This window comes from Hippichthys cyanospilos, chromosome 13, assembly GCF_059441005.1.
Source record: "Hippichthys cyanospilos isolate Australia breed blue-spotted pipefish chromosome 13, RoL_Hcya_1.0, whole genome shotgun sequence".
Taxonomy (NCBI): Eukaryota; Metazoa; Chordata; class Actinopteri; order Syngnathiformes; family Syngnathidae; genus Hippichthys; species Hippichthys cyanospilos.
The window spans coordinates 12741823-12765341 of record NC_142381.1 but is presented as its reverse complement, the minus strand read 5'-3'; the positions used below and the strand labels follow the sequence as shown (position 1 = coordinate 12765341).

Sequence of the window (23519 nt, the reverse complement as noted above, 5' to 3'; positions counted from 1 at the left end):
CATAATTGTGTTGTGCGAGTGATCTGTCAGAGGGTGCATTAGTCACACAATGGGTGAGAAGAAGGAGAGAGCATGTGTGGGCTGGGCTTATCTGTCAGCTCTGTGACAGGGCCACTTAAAGGCCTACCTGCAGTTCGCAAGCGTGAAAACAGAATAAAATAAATGTGTGCTATATACGCTCACACAAGTGCGTCCCTAAGCTCATTAGACAAGCGTACCTTTGTAATCGCTCACTCGACTCGGCGCAAAGCGCGGCGACCCCCCGAATGCATCATTTCGGGGGGACGCAATCGGCACTGAATCATCTGGCAAGTCAGGAAAACGGCGAGGAAGTTCTTTATGGATACAAAACAGGTTCCTTGTAAAGAAACTAGGTTGGCTTCTTTTGGCGTGTTTACTCTCAGTCAAGTACAAATTAACCTCGCAAGATCAACAGTGAGCCTAATTTGGAATAGTGCGCCTCACTTTTCTGAGCACCGATCGCAGCTTGTTGGGGGATGGCACTCCCCATTCATTTGGATGAATGCGAGGTGCGGGGAAAAAAGAATGCTTTCTGAAAAGGTTTTCAAGGACGTTGTCAGGTATTTTGCCAATGAGTTCATTTATACTGCGCAAATGTTGCATGCATTAGAACAAAAAAAAAAAACTGTTCACCATTGCCTAAAACCTCCCAATCCTTTGTCGAGTTTCCAAAGTGAATCGAAAGAAGAGAGGAGGGAAGAAAAGCAAAAATGGTGGTGGACTTCAGGAAACATCCTTCACGACACCTGACACTGTACTAAAAATGAACGCTGGCATTTGACAATGAAAATGGTTAAACCGATTAGTTTACCCCAAAAGATCCACCCATTGTTTTTTGGGAAAGTGGGGGAAAACTGGAGTGCCCAGAGAAAATCCCATGCGGGCACAGGGAGAACATGCAAACTCCACACAGGAAAGAAAAAACATGTCATCACTGTTTAACTTAAGAAACTTTAGAACCCTTCAAACTTCATTGTAATTGTCCATAAAAAATAATCGACATAAAATGTGATCTTAGGAGAGATCTGTTCTCTAAAAAAATTAGTTAATTATTAATAAATATTTGTTTAAAAATAATCAACATAAAGAGTTAGACATGTTCTCAAAAATAAATATTAAGAAATAAATATATTCAACTTAAAGTGTCCTTTTTGGGGATCATAGTAGAGATCTATTCACAAAAATATATCATGGTAACGATTCTAGTCTGGGGAAGACTCTGGCTTTTAAAAATAATGAAATTGAATAACCTATCAAACACAAAATGTGTTTAATGAACTTGTATTTTCCTGAAACATTTAATTCACTCAATAATTACTTTGAAAAGATTTTTGCATGTTTGTTTTATTTCAAATCTCGAGTAACCTCTGGATTTCATTTCTACCCCCAGGGGTAAGAACCACTGTAGTAAGAAGTGGGTTTTATTTTCAATAAAAAAAATAGCTCTATTTTGATTGACTGGTCTGAGCTAAAAAGGAAGAAAAATTGCAAGAACAATAGAAACCTAAACCTGCAGTAGCAAAACTTAAACATAAATGCAAGTACTTAGCTAATAAAGATGATTGTGATTCCTGTGTTGAGTAGGGTTGTTGACACACCTGTTTGCTTTATGGAATGCGCTAAATTGTGAATTGAGATTGAGAATCACTGTAGAAAACAGATGCAGTGAGTGTGTGACGATCGCATTAAAAAGACCAACTCAGACACCAAGCTTGACTTCAGAAATCAGTTTATAAAACAAAAGTGGTTATTATTCAGTATCATATTCCATTACATAGTCTGTGGAAGGAGAGGGGCATGTCATCCTTCTTATTTTTTTGTTTTCGTTTTTTTTTGTTCCATCCACATTTTCGAGGAATACAAAAGGAACATGACGCAAAGGCTTGTAAGGACAATCAAATCAACAAAAGTCACCGACAATGAGGAAGGTAGGCTTAGGGACATGTGCAGCAGCTTTACGACAAAGTCGCCACCAAACAAAAACGACGGCAAAAAGACGTCTTGTTTGGTCTCCGGGCGAAAAACCAAACGATGCGAGGCAGCTGGGGACTATTTGCCAAAAAGAAACATTTCGGCAAATACGTTAGTCGTGGCAATCGGAACTCAGATAAAGCAAATCTTTTCCCTTGTGGGGTAAAATGACTGCAAACAACACCGTGAATATTTTATTTCTCATTAAAGTGCTAGCCACCCGTTGTTTACGAAAAAAAAATGGCACCTTTTTACACATTTCAAACGGGATGCTTCATACCCCTGCTTCCTCTTAATTGACACTGACCACCGGCATAAGTTTATTAAGCTAAAAAGATGGCGGCCCTTGAACACAACACATAAATAATTCGACAGATTTGATATTGCTATTTTCAAACACAATTAGGGAGGGAACACAAACACTTCCAGGGACAATGAGTATATGATGGCAGGAGAAGGAAAATATTCCAATTTGTCTAATTATTTTTTGCAAGGAATATTTTACAAGTAGCCTTTGAAAGCAACACAAGAAATTGCAATTCCCAAAAAGGCCAGACACCACTTTTTTTTTTTTTTTCTAAACAAGACCTTGGAGCCCCATACACAAGAACAATACTACCTATAATCCCCCCTTTGTCTTCACATGAACATCCCAAATTCTACAATGAACACTAATCGTATGCATGTAACTATGCCCGTCACACAATAGATACAATGGAAAAGAGGCTTTCATGCCGGTACATTTTTCACCAAAATGGATTTCAAAAAAATAAAAAGCCATGCTATTCCTATTAAAAAAAATGAACACAGTTGCTCCCGGTTTAAAAACTTGCCCCCTCCCCAAATTAGAACCGGCTCAATGACAAGAGGGCTCTCTCAAAAGAAATTAAAATGATGTCCGTATTCCAAATCTTCAGAGGAAGAAGTGAATTTGTTGTCTTTTAAAATTTACAACCGTGTCCAAGTATAATGGCCACACGCTGAGCCCATGTAATTGCATTTGAAGAAGCACACAGAGGGAGAGAAAAGGCTTTCCTTGGGGAAAAGATTAAAAGAAAAAAAAAACACTCTCTTAAGGCAGATAAAGTCTGTTGGCCACAACAAATGGTTTACTATTTAACACATTCATTTCTAAAAAGAAAATGAACTTTACGTTGTTTGTTTTTTTTAACACTCATCTCAGGTACTTGTTTACATTTTTTTCAATTGTTTGTCTAAAGAAGGGTCTAAAAATCACCATTACAAAATGGATTAGAAAGTAAATTGATTACTACAACAATTTGTACCTAATTGATTTTGGATCATTTTAAAGTGTGAAAAATAATTGATTACTTTAGGTAATTACATGCTAAAATACCCAATTACTTTTGGTGCTGAAGGTACTAAAGTAATTCATATTTTTAGGTAATTAAGTATCAAAGTAATCCATTACTTTAGGAACTAAATGACTAAAGTCATTAGGCACTACAGCAAATGATTACTTTGGTATTTACTACTTAAAGTAACTGATTACTTCAGTTATTAATTCATTTAGCACTAGCCATGTGTAGACCCTTCTTGAGCCAAACATTTTGAAAAAATAAAAGAGGAAAAAAAATACTTGGGATTGAATGTCTGTACTCTTAATAAAAATAATAAAAAAGTAAAAATACACCTTTTGGATTGAATAAATTAAAACCAAACATTTTGGTGGAAATTCATGCCCAAATTCCAATTTTGGCAGCTCGACCTTCCATTATTACTACCTGGTTTTGCTCCACTGATGTCAACTTTTTATTTTTTAGTCTTTTTTTGTTGGCATAAGGGATCACTCAGTAAAAACATTTTGTCAAATGTTTTTACTGTCAAGCGCTTGTCAGCACTGCACTACAAAAACATGTGGAAGAAAATGCCCCAAAATGTTCAAAATATTGCAGAATTGTTCAATACAAATATTCCTATTTTTGAAGTTATTCCTAACATGATAGAAGTTGCACTTCACATACTGTACATTTCTTATTTTATACTGTAAGCCAATAAATAAATGTTAAACCTGGACTCTGAGAAGATGGTTGAGATTGTTTTCTTTGTGGTTATACTTGCCGATACCACAAGATGTAAACCTGAATCTCCATATTTTCAAAATCCTATTTTTTGTCTATTTTTCTTCATTGGCGGCAGGAACCATAACGTAAGTGTTATTGTGGTCGGAGGACCAGCGGCTGAGACAAGCAGCATCTTGACTCTGGCCGCGGACTCATTGCTTGTTTTTGGCAGCATCTGCTTACAGTTGAGGGCAGCGAGCGAGTGGACGGCGCCACCCCAGGCATGAATATATGAATACGCTCTGCGGAGGCTCCGTTCCTGAACTGCGGCCGCAAAGCTCCGGGCCATTTCTCCACTATTTTGAACACGAACAAGCATCAGACGCCTGTTTGTTTGAATGTTTAAAACTTCATTAGCTGGGAGATGCTACTGAGAAGCAGCCGTGACGGAGAGCCCACCAGGGAACGCTAGCTCTAATTTGCTGTCGCCGACGCACATTTCCTCAGTGGATTTTGCATACTTTCAATATTTTTTCCCCTCGCTTTGTTTTTAATTTATGCATAAAATATGCCCTGCGGCTAACAATCGCCTAAAAACACAATGCATTTTGTTCAGTGGTATAAGATGCAAGCTGTTTAGAAGCTTAATTACCCAGCCATTGTATTAATGTAGCGGTACGGTTTCAAGTGGGGAAAAAAAAGAACGGGTGTTTGTTTCAAATAAAAATAATAATGATTATGGTTACATCGTGAGACCCCCACTATTCTAAGCATCGTCCAAAGAATTCCTTCAAATTGTCAGGTCTTTCTTCTGCTGTACTCCTGAGACTAATTGTCTGTTTCCATTGATGTTATAGACTCTATAAAAGCAGTTTCCACCAAGGAATCCATCTGCCTCTACTCTGCTCTACTCTACTTGCATTTTTGGTATCAACTTCTTCTCAAAAAAACAGTCCTTTTCCTTTGATTTCGATCGATTATGCTACTCTACTCAATAGAAGAAGGCCGGTTTCCACCAAGAAATCCAATCAACACTATTGGACGCGAACCTACCCCAAAAAGCCCAGTTTCCACTTAAAAATCTACTTGGTTCTATTCTACTTAACAAACGAGAATCGAAGATAAGATAAGTGGAAACGGAGCTTTAGAGTAGAGTAGAGCTAGGAAGTTTTTTGGTGGAAACTGGGTTTTGTGAGTAGAGCGGAGCTGAGTAGATTTTTCAGTGGAAACTGGGCTTAAGTGTGTCCACCGTTGAGTCCATTCTGTCTCAGCATGGCAATAAAGTTAATTGCAACCCACCCAAACACATGCTCCACTTTTATAAAGACCCGGATGTCCACTATTGAACACACTAGGACTTAGTTGGGTAACTTGAATTAGTCAAAAGATATCTACCAAAAATAAATGTCCACTTCAGTGGACACAAAGAAAAAGACTGGGTCTCAGGTGAATATAGAAGACTAAAATGTTTCAAAATCGGATATGGGGAAAATACTACAGGAGCAGCTTTGTTCAGACTTGTAGTATAGAATAAAAAAAAAATGTGCACAATTGCTGTGGCTATCTTTCCAATGTATATATTTTTTGGTCATCAGATCTAGTGAAAACAAGGTCAAGGTCCACTTAATTGGTGCACAAAAAAGTTTAGGTGAGTGTTCGCACATGAGCAAAAAGGCCCAGCCCCGTTTCCACTACACTGTATCTACACTGCTTTTCAGGGAGCTACTTCGTTCCAGGTACTACCAATCTCTTGTGATAACAATACAGAATGGCACGATTAATTTCAGCAGCTCATTTGGAGTTTTCTCATGTAATAATTTCATTTCTTGAGATGGTGAATTTGGGATTTTCATTAACTTTATACCTCCTATCCTGTGAGATGCAAAAACAGGGGAATGTTGTCAGCAGCTCTTTTGATCTAGTCAAGGTTCGTCCAAGGTGACAAACATTAGCCAGAAATTCTGAGCATCCTTGCAACAAGAATACTCATTAAAAGTGTAGAGGAATTTCTGGCAACCATTTGCGAGCTTAAACAAACTCTGACGTGTACACGCATTTGCTACCTTCGCCAACACTCGCAACATTCAGTGACAAAATCATCCTTAAAAACAAAAAATTATCTATATTTTTTTGTAACCGTATAATGAACCTAGGAATTTCACTTTCCAACCGAAGCGTACAAATATTCAAATAAATTAAGAGACGCCTGTCCCCAGATATGAAGACGAGATATGCCAATGCACTGTAGCTGCCAGGGTAACCAAGTCCATGTCGGTAGGGTCGGCATTCACATAAAACGAACACTAAATCATTCACTGCCACCCTTTAAGAGCATTTTGACGTTTTCAAGACCTACAAGATTTTATGTTTATTGAGTATTGGTCTCCCAAACTGGGCTGACCATATCTAAAATCAAATCTAAAATAGGGAACTGATACCATCTACTGGTGATTGCTCATAACTAATGCGGTTTCCAAATTTGTAATTTGCAAATTCCATAAAAAAAAAATCACAATTGAGTATACTCGTCAATGGCAGTGAATGAGTTAAACCGCAACTCATTTTGTCAATGCCAATACATGTGCTATTAAAAGTGATTGGCAAAAAAGCCAATGATACATTTACATGGGAAAAGTAATCCCTGGTTAAGCGCTTCATTTTCTGTTCGGTCCCAGCTTTCTAGTAGACTTCAACTGGGAGTGACAATAAAACAGCTTGAAAGGAGGATGTTTTACATCTCATTTGAAAAACTGCATGCAAAATTGGGGCAATAGGTGCTAATGGCTAAAATATATGCTTAACAGGCAAGGGGTTAAAACAGTTTTTTTTCTTTAAATTTAAAGTGGAGATTTTCACCAAGTATGAATATGTTTTGAATGTATTCCCATGATAAATGGGGGTTCAAAATTCACACTTGTAAAATCAGAGGAGGTTTCCCAGCACCAGAAGGAACCGAGCAGGAAGAGTGTACTGTGAAAGGGGGCTTTTCAAAGCAATCGCACTCTCTTGGCGGGCTACGGCAATTACCGCAGAGCCTTACAATAAATACTCTGCCTTAAAACTGACCTGAAAAAAAATGAGTTGAGAGGAATGTGTCAAGCCAAAGTAAACACAGCACAATGAAAAATAAAAAGACACAAATAAAAGGTACGCCGTCAAAATGAAACCGAGTCACATGCTATGAAGTATCAGTATGGGCGTCAGCCAACTCCGGCGCCATTGCGGGATAACACACGTAGACGTTGAATTTCCTTAGAAAAAGCGAATGGGCGTTTTGTTAAAAGCACTCAGTCTTCTTTGACATGATGATGCTGTTGTCCTTGGTGGAAGTGTTTTCATAAGCAAAGTAGCACCATCAGCCTTAAAACATCTTTTTCTATGATTGAAAAGAGGGCGATTTAAAAGGAACTGAAAATGTCAAAGGCATGACTGACTTTTTTTTCTTTTTTTTTTTTTTTGCATGACGGTGGTTGGAAAGTCATCCGGGTGGTCTTTGGTGCTCATGAGGCAAGGGGGTGGGCGGGGGAGCATCATCGGGGTTGGTGGTTGGCGTTGTGGCGTGAGCGGGACCTTTCGAGGGCCGAGCGCCGGTTGTCTGATCGGAAGAAGAAAGAAAACAGATTAGAAACGCAAATAGTGCGGAGCCTTCGCTTCGTCATCAAACAAACACACGAGTGCAGATGCAAAGAAGCAAATCAAAGCCATTCACAAGCAAGTTGCTTACATAAATCAACTTTGAGGATTGGATGTTTAGTTGATCATGACAAATGGCGGTGACTCATTGGTTGTTGTTCGGCCTTCTAGCCGCATCTCTTGTACATATCCGCACAATGAAATGCCACTTATCTTGTCAGGGAGATGTGAGGAAGCGCCGATACAGAAATTAAAAGCGAGGATAACGACCAAGGCTGAGGACTGTTTTGGACTGATGCGGATGTTCAGTTTCTGGTTACAACATAAAGGGCCATACTAAACAGTTGTTCAAAACTGTTCTATGAATTGTGAGAGATGTTATGATTTTCTTCTTTCTAAAAAAAAAAAAACAAGATAAAAAAGAGTGATCAATCTCTCTATCTATCTATCTATCTATCTATCTATCTATCTATCTATCTATCTATCTATCTATCTATCTATCTATCTATCTATCTATCTATCTATCTATCTATCTATCTATCTATCCATCCATCCATCCATCCATCCATCCATCATCCATCCATCCATCCATCCATCCATCCATAATTTGGACTCCTTTTTGGTAAACTAAACTGTTGAAACTACCTTTGTAATGGTATTTTTAGGCATATATTATTGCACAACTTCAAAAGATATATTATTGCACAATTTCAAAAGATATAGTATATTCATTTATTTCTGGCATTTTTTTTTTTTTATCTTAAGCATCATTAGTTGTGTTCACCCAAAGAGACAAAATCATTTAATTGACGTCAATGGCACTCCTTGGTAGTGTTTCCTTTGACATCCTTTTACGTCAAAGGCACTCAAACTAAATATGACTCCCCCCATTTTCTACATAACGTCAATAGTCAACTGGGTTTGAAAATTTCTGTGGTCAGATGTGAAGAGACTGGGTCGATGTATTGACCGCTTGAAGCAGTAAAAATTCATAAGCAGCATCACATTAAAAGCCGCAGGGTTCAAAACCTGGGAAAAAAGTAGTGGCTTACTGTTTGGAATTTGCTGGATATGTGCAGATGCCCGCAAAACCCCAATTATAATGTCTCATACCCCAAGAAAAAAGGATATTTTCTCAGATGAGATGTATACTTTGTTGACATCAACACTACTTTCCTATTGGACAGTACTTGAGCCATCTTGTAGTCGTATATTTAATCTATTAATTCTTGTGGGGATACTAATTTCAAGTTTGTATTTGTGGTGACGTTCCAGTAATTATCATTCACACTCAGATTTGGCCAAGTCACACTTAGTTGTTTTATGGCTATCAAGCTGACTGAATCATCAAACACTGTGTTCTCCAAGCACGCCCGCCCGTGGGCAAAGCCAGCAGCTTGCCATCCGTTATGCAGACACATGTGGCTGGACACAAAGCAAAAAGTTCCTGGAGATCACTTCCTGTGATTACCAAATGAGCCACTATGGTGAAAATGCCAACTGAGGGCATCCCAGGTTGGGCATTGTTTAATGGCACTTGTTCATCATGTCAGATAGTGAGCAGAGAGTGATGGTTACACGTACACACACACTAATACACACAGCAGAAGCACTTCCTGTTTGTGCTCCGTCTTCCCAACATGCAGATGGTGCACAGGAGGAGAGAAGGAAGACAGATCAGTGATTTAGGCGTGCATGGACAAACAACATTGACGCTCATCAACACAGTCACCGTGATGTCCACAGGTGGAGAATGACTCGCTTTCCAAACAAGCATTGGTAAAAGACACAAAAAACGAGGCTGAACTCAAACAATGTCGTGCAAGGAAAAGAAGTTATGTCAAGCGTATTTGCAGCGAGCAACTCGCCATACAAATACACGAAAATGGCAATTGCCATCAACTAAAATGGTTAAATACAATGCTTGAGGTCTTTATTCTTGCTTGATAACTGCTTATTAGTTAGTGTTCATGTCAGAGAAAAAAGAAATCAACAATTGTGAATGATCTGCATGACAATGAAGCATAATATGCAGACTATTAAGCATCTATTGAGGGGTAAGGTATTTACCACAGGCATACTGCTGTTTTCTACAAATGAATGAATAACTCTGTATTCTCCGGTTATTAGCAATTGTCTTTTAACCTACATCATAAACTTCAAAGGGAGCTAGTTCTGCTTTGCGGGTAGGACATTTAGTCAGGTGAAATCTCTATTTTCTAACCCAAACCCTAAAGTAAAAGACATTTCAAGTTGTAAAGCTTTTTCCTTGGAAGCTTGGGGTGAAGTTATCAGTATTTTGTCTACTAAAATGAGTATTTCAATCCTATTGGGTTTTTTATGAAAATAATTTCACCATAAACCTCGACTTTACACCTGGTATGGCTGCTCTAATAATATCTGTCATTGTAGCAACATTTATTGTGCATTTTTGTTCAAAGGACAAAAAAAAGTGTCCGTTTGAGGTGGAGCAACATACAAGTGCAGTATTTGGTAGGATGCTCTAATTATGAGTTTGATGCTAAATTGCCAGTGAATATTCAGAGATAAATATGCTGCTCTAATTGTCTACACGACAGTGGGCGAATGTACTTCGTAACAGCGCACATTTTATTCAATCTGGTTGTAAATATTCATATAGCCAAAGGCATGCACGGTAGCCTCCTAAGCGTGCATTTACAGGCGCAGTGTTGATGCACACGCAATGGCTTTTACAAGAAGCGACACCGACTTCTGTGAGAGCCTCTCAAAAGACCTGTGTTTTCAAATCCTCAGGTTGTATTGCATTCACTAGCTTGAACTAAATTGGACACCTCAAGCACATACACACTTCACGTTTACACAAAAGAGGAACGTTCTATTCAAAAGCCAACATACAACTACAAGATCTCAGCGTGAAGGTTGTTGAAGCTTTCCTGATACCTTTTGATGCCACCTTTAAAGCTTTCACCAGCATTCTTTAGGTTCTCTTCTCAGCTCGCTATTTTGCTATATGTTAGCATAGCAACTGAAGAAAAATCCTTGTCAAACCATGCTATTGCTTTGTTTCATTTTAGCATTATACCTATCAGTATACTTTAGCACAAGTGCAGCTTTTCATTGAGGACTTCTGCGATCCATGTTTTGGATCTGCTCAAGTTGTTGGCAAGAAATGTGAGCACCCAAGATGGCAGCATTGTTGATTTGTTCAATCCCCTACATACGTGTCGCAAAAAACACTATCAATAAGCAACAAGTAGCACACCTATGTGCGGAGCACTCTGGTGCCAGGGTAAAAAAAAATGCACTAATCCGCGTGCACGTTTTAGTAAACTGTATGCACAGTTTCGTAATCCATACCACTGTTTATTAATCCGTACCCAAGATTTGGTAATCCGTACCCTCAGTTGAGTAAATTTAGAACTTGTACTTCTGGAGGTGCGGCACAGCCAAAAACAATTCATTCCACTTCATACAAACGCCCCCCTCTCGTCGCCGAGCTCATACGTCATCACCCCGGGACACCTCCCTTCAATACGGTATTTTTTTCTTTTTTTCTTAATTCAACGTCTACAGTAAACCGTATGCATGGTTTATTAAACTGAGGGTATGGATTACTAAATTGAGGGTACAGATTACTAAACCGTGGGTACGGTTTACTAAACCATGCATACGGATTTGTGCAAATATATATTTTAAAACATCACTCGACAAACACACAGGCGCAAACATGGGGCTAAAACTTAATTGAATACGCAATTATTATAGGACTTATAATTGCACACCTCAAATAGCCCGATTTTCTGAACAACATGATTATATATGCTTGCTTACTTCTAACATGGCAAATATCCACTTTCGACATTCTGCGCCATCTTGCCTTGTTATGGTGGAAAACTAAGCTGCACGGTTCTTTTTTCGTCAGATTGACACGCTGTGAAATGTACCATACATTCCCTTTATTTTTTTAGATTAGTTTCCTTTGGAATGTACATGCAAATACATTCAAAAACTGAATTGGGTACTTAGACGCGTAGTGTAAATCCAGCCTCTTGTGCGCACACAGCAGACGCACACTCTCCCCGCATTGCTTTGAGGAAACGGCAAACCCATTGTGTTGCGAGAACACGAGCGCATCCTTGCGTGTATATCATGATGATCCCTGCCACGAGGGAGAGGCTTTGAATAAGACAAGGGTAATAGAAGGAGGAGAGGATGCCAAGATTACTAAACAGGCAAGGCAAAGGCCTTAAGCCGGCACAGTCAAGCCCCAACCCTCTCAGGCCCCCTTTTGGAGGGCCTCCAGCGAGACGTCATTTCATGTTAGGGTGGACGATAGAGAAACCCCGCCGGAATCCCGCCTCCATCACGCTGACTTTTTTGTTCCTGTCATCTATGGCTAATTGCGCAGAGTTACATCATGATAAAATGCTTTCATCTGCATGAGAAGAGCTGGCAGAGGTCCATTAAACGCTTTGAGTGTGGAATGCCTCATGGGATCACCCCTTAGTGGTCAGCATAAACAGAAAGACGTTGGGTAAGGGTTATGCGGCATTACACAAAAAGGAGTGACGTGAAATCCACTGAAACTACATAATTTTCAATATTTTTTTTTCTATGAACAGTCGGTCCCTTAATAATTTTTTTTCTCTCTGTAATACGAGCAAGCTTCATAGAGAACGATAGCGGCCAATGGATGGAAGGTGATAAACAAAAAACTGCAACAGGAGCATGGAAAAAGGCCTTTTAATTTGATCAAAAATCGACAGTGGGCCTGGCAATACTGTGTGCCTTGAGTGTCTACTGAGTCCCAAAATCTGTTAGTAAGCCCTTTGCTTGACTGACCGTCAGACCATTACCAGCTGATACTGGGACGTAAGCGAAGAAAACCAGTATGTACGCCGGCGGCGATGAACCAATCAGAGGTACGTATTAGGTGCAGTATGTATGCTGGCAGAGATAAACCAATCCAATTGCGTATTACGTATAGTGTGAACATCAGGCGAGATATTAGATACCTTTCATTTTATCGCAAAGTATGTTTGAGCATGCGCTTTATAATACGATGTAGCCTATGTCGAGTACGAAAATAGACCCCATAATTGAGACTGCGGAAAATGATGCGGAAAATCCGTTATAAATGCACTAATGTTTAACTTCCGTTATTTTTTTTTTTGTATCTACATTAAGTAACCATAAACACTGCATCAGTGCATCTTTTTGGCCAGGCTCCTTCTCTGGCATAATGAAAGCCCCTCAAAAAAAAAACTTCTCAGTTTCTGTGGACCATTTAGAATATATTATCTAAACTGTGTTCCGTTTGGCCTTGCTATTATTTCACTCTCGATGGTACTGCCACCGCTGTTTTCACTTCACGCAATGGCGAGTAAGCGACATTGGTAATCCATTGATCTCTTGATTACTTACTAGGTCACACCCCCTTGAAAGCAAACATACTTACACACATACATGCAAACAATACACGGGGGCAGGACAGGACATCCAAGCCATTTTGTCTAAAAAATACATTATGTATTCAAGTCAAAACCCAGGGGTTTTTTTGTACATTTACTTAATAAATCCTGATAAGAAGACATTGAAGGCAGACCTTGAGATGGGGGTGTAAATGTTGCAGAAAGAATGTGCCGCTTTCTCATAAACAAATGTATTAAGGACATGATTTTTCTGTCACTTCCTTCTTATTTTTGACTCCCTCTCTTCCTCACTCTGCGCTTATAGCTTTGATGAGGTGAAACATCATAAATTTGATTAAATCTAAGGCCTGACACATCATGTTTTGGCTTGCTGTCAAAAGGGAGAGCATCTCTAGCAAGAACCGTAACCTTTTATCACCTCTTTTCATCTCCCTAGCACCTTTTCTCAGCACCTCACCACCTTCCCCGAGCTCAGGAGTAATGGAACTCCCTACACAGAGACAAGATATGGCGTATAAATGGAATGCAGGAGGAGAGGAGCTATTTCTTCCCGGCGAAAGTTATGGCCTGGGTATTGCAAAACTACAGTTGCGGTAAACACAGCTCCTGATTCGGCGGGAAGAGTAATCACTCCCAACAAGTATCGCGGGATAGAAAATAGCTCAACTGGAGTAAAAACGTGCTGGACGGTGGAGGAAAAAGGGCAAAAGTGGTCCCATTTTCCTTCATATTGTTTGTACCACCATGATTTAGGAACCACATGAAATAAAGATGGAAGATAAAACTAAATTCATAGTTATAGATGACCACAATGTATCTCACCGGACATCTTAATCTTTAAGTTTTTTGGGTACATCTGTAAATTATAGTTTAATCAACCTCAAGAAAAGTTTTAGCTGCCTATGATTTGCATACAAATGACAATGTAATTCTTTAGTGGGATACAAAGTAAACAAGCTCAGAAGTCAGTTTGGGAATTCTATTCTTTAATTCATTTAAATAAAATACACACAAGCAAAGTCCTGCAATATATTAACTTGCTCTACACTTACATGCATTTCTCTTTATCTTTTAAAGATTATATATTAAATAGTTATAATCTTATAAATTGTAAATATACACATACCATTAAGTCAATTGCAATTGTAATTCCAATCATGATACTTGAATGTTAATTATTCTAAACGGTTTTCATAGTTGTTACATGACATTTATAGTACATTTATACTTTAAAAAATTTCTAGGGCTTTGTTTTATCATGATGATACAGTACGTATTTTACATTAGTACGAGAAGAGAGTTGAACCTCTGTATTTAACTGACTCGCAACTCGTACAAATCACTCTTCAACCAAAACATCTCAGTTAAGAAATGCCTCTGAGTTCAAACCTAATTCTCTGAAGCCAAACGTACGTTGAACAGGTTGCCAAGTTAAGCAAATCAATGTTGAACACACAGGTAGTCGAGAGGAGCAGCCGCTAAGGTAAAAGTATTTTTTCATTGTTTAATAATGGTACAGGGTCCGAACGTTTGCACATAAATATGAATTAAAATAAGAATTGACTGTATTTGCATTTCGGGAAAGGATTATATTCTTTTCCATTATTCCCTATAGGAAAAAATGTTAAACAAATCAGATAAGAAGGAATTATGTTTAAATGCTGAGGTTTCAATACATTTTTTAAATCTTAATAAATGTATAATTAACTACCGTAATACAAATGAAATACAACAAATATTTTAACATACTTATGGGTTTTCGTTTAGGATGTGATCCTACGAGTAATAAAAAAGATATCATGAAAAAAAAAAAAAGATAGGCCATGATTGGTCGTTACTTGAGTTATGGAGCAACTGTGATACTATTTGAAGTTGACGGCAAGTGGCAAAATGGCTGCCCGAGATAAATAGCAAGGGCTAGATTTGGCTAGTGGTAATGCATGTGACATATTATTGTCAAGAAAAAAAAAAAAAAGGACTTTTCCTTTCAAATTCTTTCAAATGTTTGTTGACTGGCCAAGATACCACTCAAAAATGCTTCCTTGCCCAAAATAGATTTTTTCCCCCGACTTGGTTGCCGCTCCCAAACCATCAAAAATGACTTGGATTTTCTTTTCATACTCAACTCATAAAATAAACATTTGAGTACGAGCAAGTGCTGTGATTCCGTACACGGCTGAAAAGTCGGGTGAAATTACCTTCAGAGCGTGCTCTCTCTTCAATAGCTCTGTTGAACGAGCACATGTTGTACCGTGCGGGCACATTGGAGGAATAGGCTGCATTCATGCACATTACGTCTGGCCAGTCGCAAAAAAAAGGAAAGGAAAATTTGCCCTGACGTGACGTTTTTTTGGAAAGGCGGTTAACAGCCTGGTTTTTTGATAAAAGCAGTCTGGAACTTAAATGGAATCCATGGGAGGAAAGTGGTGAGATGCCGTCGTTGAGGAAGGAGGGTGGAGTGGGGTCGGGGGTGCCGTTACGCAGGGTGGGGGTTATAATGGCCGCATTCACTAACTGGGTCAGTCGACAGCTTCGCCGGGCGAGCACATCCCGGTACCCACTGAGATAGAGTGGTGATAGAGACATGAAGAGATTAACCACATCCTGCGCTGTCAAAAGTGATTGCATGTGTTATGGTCACCGTGCTCTCGCTGCTTATCACCGTTTATCTCAACGCACTTGTCAGCGCAATCTTGCCTGCTCCTCGCATTCGTGTACACAAAGCGTCAAAAGCGGGAACGTGCATGCCAAGATTCGATACCGGGAGGTTTTGTGTTTACGTCCACTTTGACATAAATTCCGACTGTTTTGGTTTTTATTGCTTTCTGTGCCCGCCGGGCGGGGATTTCAAATCAGAGAGGGCCAGCTTTTCCAAGTAAACTGGAGGTAATGTCAGTACAAAAAAAGAAAAGGGGGGGGGGGGTGTTTAGCTCAAGAAAATGACACATTGGGAAAAACAAGACAAAACACAGTGCAGTGAGTGTGTACACGTCGGAAGGAGAGTGGGTGAATTTCAGTATCTTGCTTCAGCATGTTTATGCAGGCCTGTCTTACCTCTGCCATGCCACCAGAAGACATCACGCACGAGGATTGCAGCCCCCACAGTTGCACATCCTCTGGCATTTGTACACTCCCTTCATATTTAAGCAATACAAATTCTGGCAGCAACAGCGTAGCCTGAGCAGAGCCTCAAGAATGTGGATATAAAGCTGGCAATAGGCTATCATGTTTATAATGTAAAACCTAGCCAATTAATATGTCATACGGACACTCGCATATGTTGCGGTCTAATGATGCCAAATGATTCTCCAAATGGTGTTTTGTTTTTTTTGCAATTCAGAAGACATTTTTTCGCGAACCTTCTGAGGATGAGCGGCTCTAGAAAATGGATGGTTGAATGGATTATTTTCTTTGGATTTTGGATAAAAACAAACATTTGGAGATCATGCTTTTCATTAATATACAAAACTTTTTACATACTTCAATTCTGCTTTTGTCAGTTTTAAATATCGATAGTACATATTACTTGACTACACTTGGGAAATGAGACTAGTAGAAATGTAATTCATAAGGAAGACATGCACTGCACAGCCCCACAGAAAATCTACAGAATTGCCGGGCCACCAATGTTGAGTAAATATTTCTGACTGGCAAATGTGTTTAACGTTTAATAGTACATATAAAAATATAGGTACTTAATAGATGACTAAGTTACAGCATCTCTAGTCTTGAGGAAAACACATTTAAAATTTTGCCACATTCATCCATCAGTGGTGTGCATTGTCTTTTAATCCCGTATTTTCATACCATGATTACAGTTTGAACCTTTTGGCACCTGGTAAATGAAAATCAACATCTTAAGGAGATTTTATTTTTTGTAGGAATCCCAAAAAGAACATGAGTCAAAGATGTTATTTTGGTTAACAAATTAAAACTAATCAAAACTATAAGCCTGGTTTTGTTAAAACGCATCACATGTACCATTTTATATTTGCATTTAAGGTGCAAAATATTATTGTTGACATCAGTATTAATGGTTGTGGGGTTAAAGTATTTACGGTAGAAGCAATTTGGGCGCCTTCTTTAATGAAGTGAGAAATTGGAATTACATTGGATATATTGGCTATGTCATATCCTTATAGTCCTGTCTCCAGTGGCAAAGAATTAGAAAATTTGGTCCAACAAAAAAGTAGGAACAATGTTTTAGGGGCAATGTGAATGTGTCTAATCGTTCTCTTGAAGCCTTAACACTCTTCATGTTGCGCTTTGGGTTAAAGAAAGAAAAATAAATATATTCCCTTAAGTTGCTCCACTTAACCAGGTAGAATCATCTGAACAATTTCTCTTGGCATTTCAGGAGGGAGCGGAGGCACGCGTGGCCCAAACGAAGCATTATACAAAAACACTTTTGCAATCCATCAGTGCCTGAGGCAAAACTCTCGGCCCTGACTATCGTGCTCAGCGGTGGTGTTTCAGGAGGCCGGCTTCAAACTAAGTAGAAACATGAAAGAAACAAATATGCTCAAGAGGAAATCCCCGTTCGCTTGCCGTTTGACTCGAATCTTTTTTTTTTTTTCCTCCAACACTTTGAAGCAACTCTTTACCGGCCGAAGACACATAAAACACCAAACCGCCCTTGTGTAAGTTAGCCGATCTTATACCTTGCGTTCCGTTTTGAAGCTTCGGCGGCTTCCCGAATTTCCCAATGACCACCAAGCACGTGTGAAACCCAGACAGAAGCACAGATGGAGCAAGGCACCAAAGCCTGCTTTTGTCTGACCTGAGCCAGGAAGAGAAAGTCATCCATCAGGCCAAGGAACACCGGTGCCTAGGGGGGCCCGTCACTGATCCTCTAAGACTGATTGGGCCTCTGTGGGAGGCCAGACCCCCTGACTACATTGACATCAGTGTCTGGCTTGCTCCACTGGGGCTTGAATCGGACTGTACAGAGCCAAAGCAGTGACCTGCTTCCGTTTGGATGCTGTGAGGGAGCTATTTAGATCACAGATAAGATAGCACACTGCATGCGAGAGGATCTTAGGGAAAACACACATGGAGATGGAAAAAAAAACGTCTTTTCTATATTCCACTGCTTTGGCTAAATCTGTGGAATCGATCGAGATCCAAAAATAATTATGTGGTCGCTTTGGCTGATAGCTTAACGGTATTATTGCTGTTCATACTGGAAGTGACTCCAAATTGTAGTTTTTCATTTGAATGATATTAACAAAAATGTGTCCTTGATATTGACATTAGGCAAGCTACATAGAAAATTTGGCCATGAATTCATTTGAACACAGTGTCTAAAGTAGCTTTGAGTTATACTGGCAATGTAGTCAATAAAACAATAACAACGATATTTTAAAAACGGCATGCTAGCTTGTACTATCTGTAAAATGGAAAGCAGGTGTCTTCAAGAAATGTTTTACTGCAAAACAAACAAAAAAGGTGTTCAAAAAAGTAGGTATCTTGTACCTTGCATGTATCTTGGCGTATGTTCGTTTTCAAAAAAAAAATCTTTCAATGCCGCCTGAGTTAAAATATTGTTTCCGTTTTCATAAATTTTTCATAAAGAAAAATAGGATTTTTTTACACTGGGATAAATTAAACTCCTGAGGAACACAATATAGCATTCTAGTACTTTCTATAAAGTTTATATCGAGTCGAATGCATGTATATACCTTCAAATTTTGGGGTTACGGTATTTAAATTTATTGAAAAACAAATACATTTTTTTTAATGTTTTCAAACATTATTAATAATTAAAAATTATTAAGTTATAATGGTTTATTATTACTGCCTGTATTGCTCTATTAATGTTTTTTTTTTCTTTTATTTCCTGCTTTATTATTTGCTTGATTATGGAATTTATTCTGTTGGGGGAAGTGAAACGAATAAGAATTTTCAAGAACTCTTGAATCTTGAAAAACTCCACAAATAAATAGTACAACTCGGAGTTTCGTTAATTTGTTCTTATTGTGAATGTACTTTTCAGAGATTAGGTTTCTTAATATAACTAACAGCTGTTCTATATATTCACTTACAGATATGTAATATGAAATTCCAAAGGCACCTCTCATTATGGATGCAATGCCAGCTACAGAACAACCACCACACATGATCTACGTACTGGCAGATCTACGATACAGACACTCACTAATTTGACTGCTTAGTTTAAGTGAGGGTATCGAATAAAGTGCATGTTACACTCCTCGAAGAGGCATAAAAACACTAATGAAGTGCAAAGCGAAAATTGACTTGATGACTTCATCGCCGAGTGGCTCGACACATGTGAGGCAAACCGTGTGATTGACAGGGGAGGGCGTAGACGAAGCGCTAGTTAGACAAATGAAAGCCAAGATATAGTTTGACAGACAGATGGGTGCCTCAATGGCTGCTTGGGCACAGTGATAAGGTAAATCGTCTGATGGATCACCAAGCAAATGCGGGAGGAGGAAGAAAGAAAATAAAAAAAGAGATGAAAAGCAGAAAGCCCGCAGACAACAAATGATGGGTTGATAAACACAGATGGATTGCGATGATAGACATTGAGGCAGGGTTGAGATCCATCGATTTTTTTTCCCCCCCCCTATTTGGGCTTGGCCTCGTGGAGATCTGATGTTAACGCTATCTGTCTGTTTGAGATGCAGATGGCAAGATAGTGACACATCTCAATTCCTGAAAAACCTTTTGGTGTTGTCACCCTATCACCTTCACTAGTGACATCCACACACAGAAACCACATGGAATTGACCTTTGTAAAAACCACGAGTGACTAACCAAAAGTTCTGACTCATGCCACCTGCCAACCAAGAGTAACCCAAGTTCCTTAAATACATACATCTATAATTGTTGATGTATTGCTTAAAAAAATACTTAATGTTAACCTGTTAAATGGGATTAGGTTTCATTACAAGCTCTGAATTTCCATACAAAAAGCAACTTTTTTTTAATATGCAAAATCCAACTAACTACCCCAAATTTTATACATTATATATATATATATATATATATATATATATATATATATATATATATATATATATATATATATATATATATATATATATATATATGGAGGGGTGCATTGTCGACTAATCAATTTTTTCATGCACTTCAATTACAATTTTAGCCTTTTAGCTGCTGGGAAATAAAAGTCGACACATCAGGAGGTCGTTTTCACAGAAATCCCACAATGTATATCTGTCAAAAATTTTCCATGAATACTCAAAATTAACCAGCGCAACACGAGCCCCGTGTTGCGAATACGGACATTATGCTTTGATGGAATTATGAGAGACTATATTTCTCAGCATCCACAAACAAAATCAAAGGGAAATGCAAACTGAGTATTTACCGAGAAATGCATGGAACTTGTGGCACTTTTTGAAAACAGAAATTTTACATTTCTTTGAGCACAGCAAAATGGAAGCCCTGATAAGTTGGCACCTCATTACTGCTGCTTGTTGTTTATCATGACAAAAAAGAAGACAAGGGTATTTGAAGTTTACAGTCGAACTGTGTGGGGGCCCTGGTGTAGTTGGAAGGTGGCTTCTCTCTTGGCGGCTGCTTGAGGGACACGCGGGGGCGTCGTCGGAGCCCCCCGTGAGTGCGGCGGCGCTTATAATAGGCAGGGAAAGCTCAGGAAGCGCGCCCTTTTGGAAGAGAGGCATCTCTCAACATCTGACAGCTTATAGGGATTCGGCTGCACAATGACACCTTCACCAGGATGACAAACAAACACACGACACGCACTTGATCCTCCGAAACACAAATAAGTTTGCCAGCACATGTTCAAATTCACCCCCATTCCGCACACACACACATGCTTGTAAAATATATACACACACACTAATCCGTTTGGGTGGGAAGATGATATCCGACAGGTGGAATCGTTGACAGTATTAATACCAATAAAACAAGGCCGGCTATAAAAAGATGCTGCATTCCCTCCAAGAATTTGTGTTAATGCCATGTAGTAGCTGCTCACTGTAAAGAAAAATACGGCGCAGGCTGCATCTCTACGAATAGTATTGGATTGCTGTCAAAAAGTGCACGCCACTTAAATGAGATAGGGAAGCGCAAGTGTTGCTTTTGAAGATGGTGCAGTAAATGTGTCAATCCTACAGAAGGAGATCAGCGATTGCTCCACACAATTTGACATTTTTCACAAGCTAGAAGAATTTATAAATAAAGTCAAATGTCAAGGGAACATGCAAAGTTCTTCCTATATTTTTCCGGCTCATACATTTTCTATGCCGTGCATTGTGTTCGGGGATATTTTTTCACCAAACCACATTTTTATTGGTGGCAGTGAACCCAATTCAACTCTACAATAAGCAGTCGTTTGGCAAATATTAACCACCTCTCAGACACTCAGTTTCTTCTCACACAAAACATTAAACAAAGCGAATTTTATTCAAAACAACACAGCTTTAAGAAAAAGTTAAACGTTATAAAAACACAAAAAAAAAATACTGATATGCTAGCAATTATCATCAATCATCAGTTTTGGAAGCAACTGATGTTTGGACACAAACGATGGCACAACACGTTTAGACAGACAAAACAATAATACTCAGACTTACACCTTTATCCTCAATATAAAATGCGTTACATTACAAGTTCAATATTCTTTTTTTGTGTTTGTCTAGTTTTATACTTCCTCACCAGAAGGAGCGCCACAAGGAATCGCTAAATTAAATCAGGATGCACAAACGTTTAATTTTTATAAAAATTATTATTAATTATTTATTGATCTGTTATTTCATTAATATATTTATAAAGTAGATTCCACCGGGTTGTTGGATACCACTTTATTTCACACACATACAGTACCGGTAAGAGTACGACTGAGTAGTCACATATAATGATGCTACTTGTAATTATAATAGACACCCCCCCCAAAAAAAAACCCAACAAAAACAAAACAAAACAAAAACAAAAACAAAAAATTTGACCATTTTGAAGAAATACCAATATTTTGTGCTACGTCTATGTAAACAAGGGTGGTATCATATGGAAGATTGATTTCCATCCCTTACTTAGAAATACAAGTATGTAATTTATGTGTAGTATGTATGGCTTTCCACCCCATGAGCAGCACTACCACCCAATGGTCACTTTTCATCTTTACAGTGCTCAATTGGCTAGGTATTAAAATAAGCACAAGTCAAGGGTGTCAGCTACCTTTTCATAAAAAATGTATTTGACCAGAATTCTCGTCATTGGCACACAACATATGTATTTCAAAAGACGGAAATATTTGTCCATCGCGCTGAAAGAGTTAATGAGAATTTTCTATTCTTCAAATGAGTAAATTATAGTTTGTTCTCCAAAAGACTGGAAACTAGTATCGCCAATACCTTGGGATAAGGCCAGTTATAGGCCCAATACCAACACTTGGTATTCACCCACCAATCATATTCGAGAGTGCAATGTTTTTAATTTGTATATATATTATTTTTTAATAGATGATGCCATACACATTTTAATTACAGTTTTCAAGTGAATATGAGGTTTTATATATTGCTTTGGACACCATATGGTGAAAATAAAGCACAATATAAGTGCACTTGTTTATCCATTACAAACAAATTGGATTTTTAATTTGTTAGACTACTGCTGTCATAATTTGAAAAAAAAAAAATCTTTACCGTCAACATGAATAGTAAATTGGGATTTAGGGTGGGTGTCCTCTATTTTCCCTATTGTTATTTGTATTAGAAGAAAGAGAACTAAAATCGGATCAAATTTGAAAAATACATGTTTTTTGGGGAAGGCAATGACAGCAAAAAGTTGTTGTTTTTTTTTGTTTTTTTTGCATAATGCCTAAATGTATCAGTAGTGAGGTTCAATATAATTAAATTGGAGCGAGCCCTACCCCGAAAATGAATCTAGACAACGTTATATATAGTACATAATTACAAGACTATATATTTATTTTTAAAAGCTAACAGAGTGGTAGCCAATGCTCCCTAATGAGATACTGGGGATGACAGTTAGTCCATTACATTAGCAGCGGGTGCTAATGGTCTGCAAAGCGGTCTTTACTGTTATGACAATGCATTTCAATCAATGAAGAATCTCAGGATTCTCATGGACCACTCACGGGCTCAAGCTCAACTGATCTTAATAAAACATGATGTTGTGTGTTATTTATTTATCCTTCTGCTTTTTGATGTCTCCCAGTGTGCAAGCGTGAGTAGCGGTGGGGATCATAGCGAGCGAGCCCATGCGCTCCTCACCATCAGACCCATTTGGCCGAGCGAGGACGCTCCCTTCTGTTCGCCAGGGTGGGGGGGCTCCAGAAAGACTTCTTCACTTTCTCTTCTTTTTAGCATAAATCATTCATGACCAGAGATGCTCCCACATGTACATAAAAACACCGGCACCCGTCTTGTGATGGGCTACACTTTGCTACCTTCATGTTTTTGCTTGTGCATGGCCTGTGCGG

At 38.7% G+C, this 23519-nt stretch overlaps 1 protein-coding gene and 1 long non-coding RNA gene across 6 annotated transcripts in view; one reads left to right on the top strand and one right to left on the bottom strand.

The window, feature by feature from the left end:
- Window positions 1–1733: 1733 nt before the first annotated feature.
- Window positions 1734–23519, bottom strand: part of diaph2 (diaphanous-related formin 2) — a 363565-nt gene continuing 341779 nt past the window's right edge. For all 5 annotated transcript variants that reach the window (XM_088432132.1, XM_088432131.1, XM_088432136.1 and 2 more), the window contains one exon: window positions 1734–7611. In XM_088432132.1, coding sequence (XP_088288258.1) covers window positions 7547–7611 — 65 coding nt within the window. In that variant the 3' untranslated portion in view covers window positions 1734–7546. The remainder of the gene's footprint in view (window positions 7612–23519) is intronic.
- On the top strand, window positions 12083–13852 carry LOC148413888 (uncharacterized). Its single transcript, XR_015867654.1, has 2 exons — window positions 12083–12553; window positions 13500–13852. It is a non-coding gene; the product is annotated as an uncharacterized LOC148413888 (long non-coding RNA).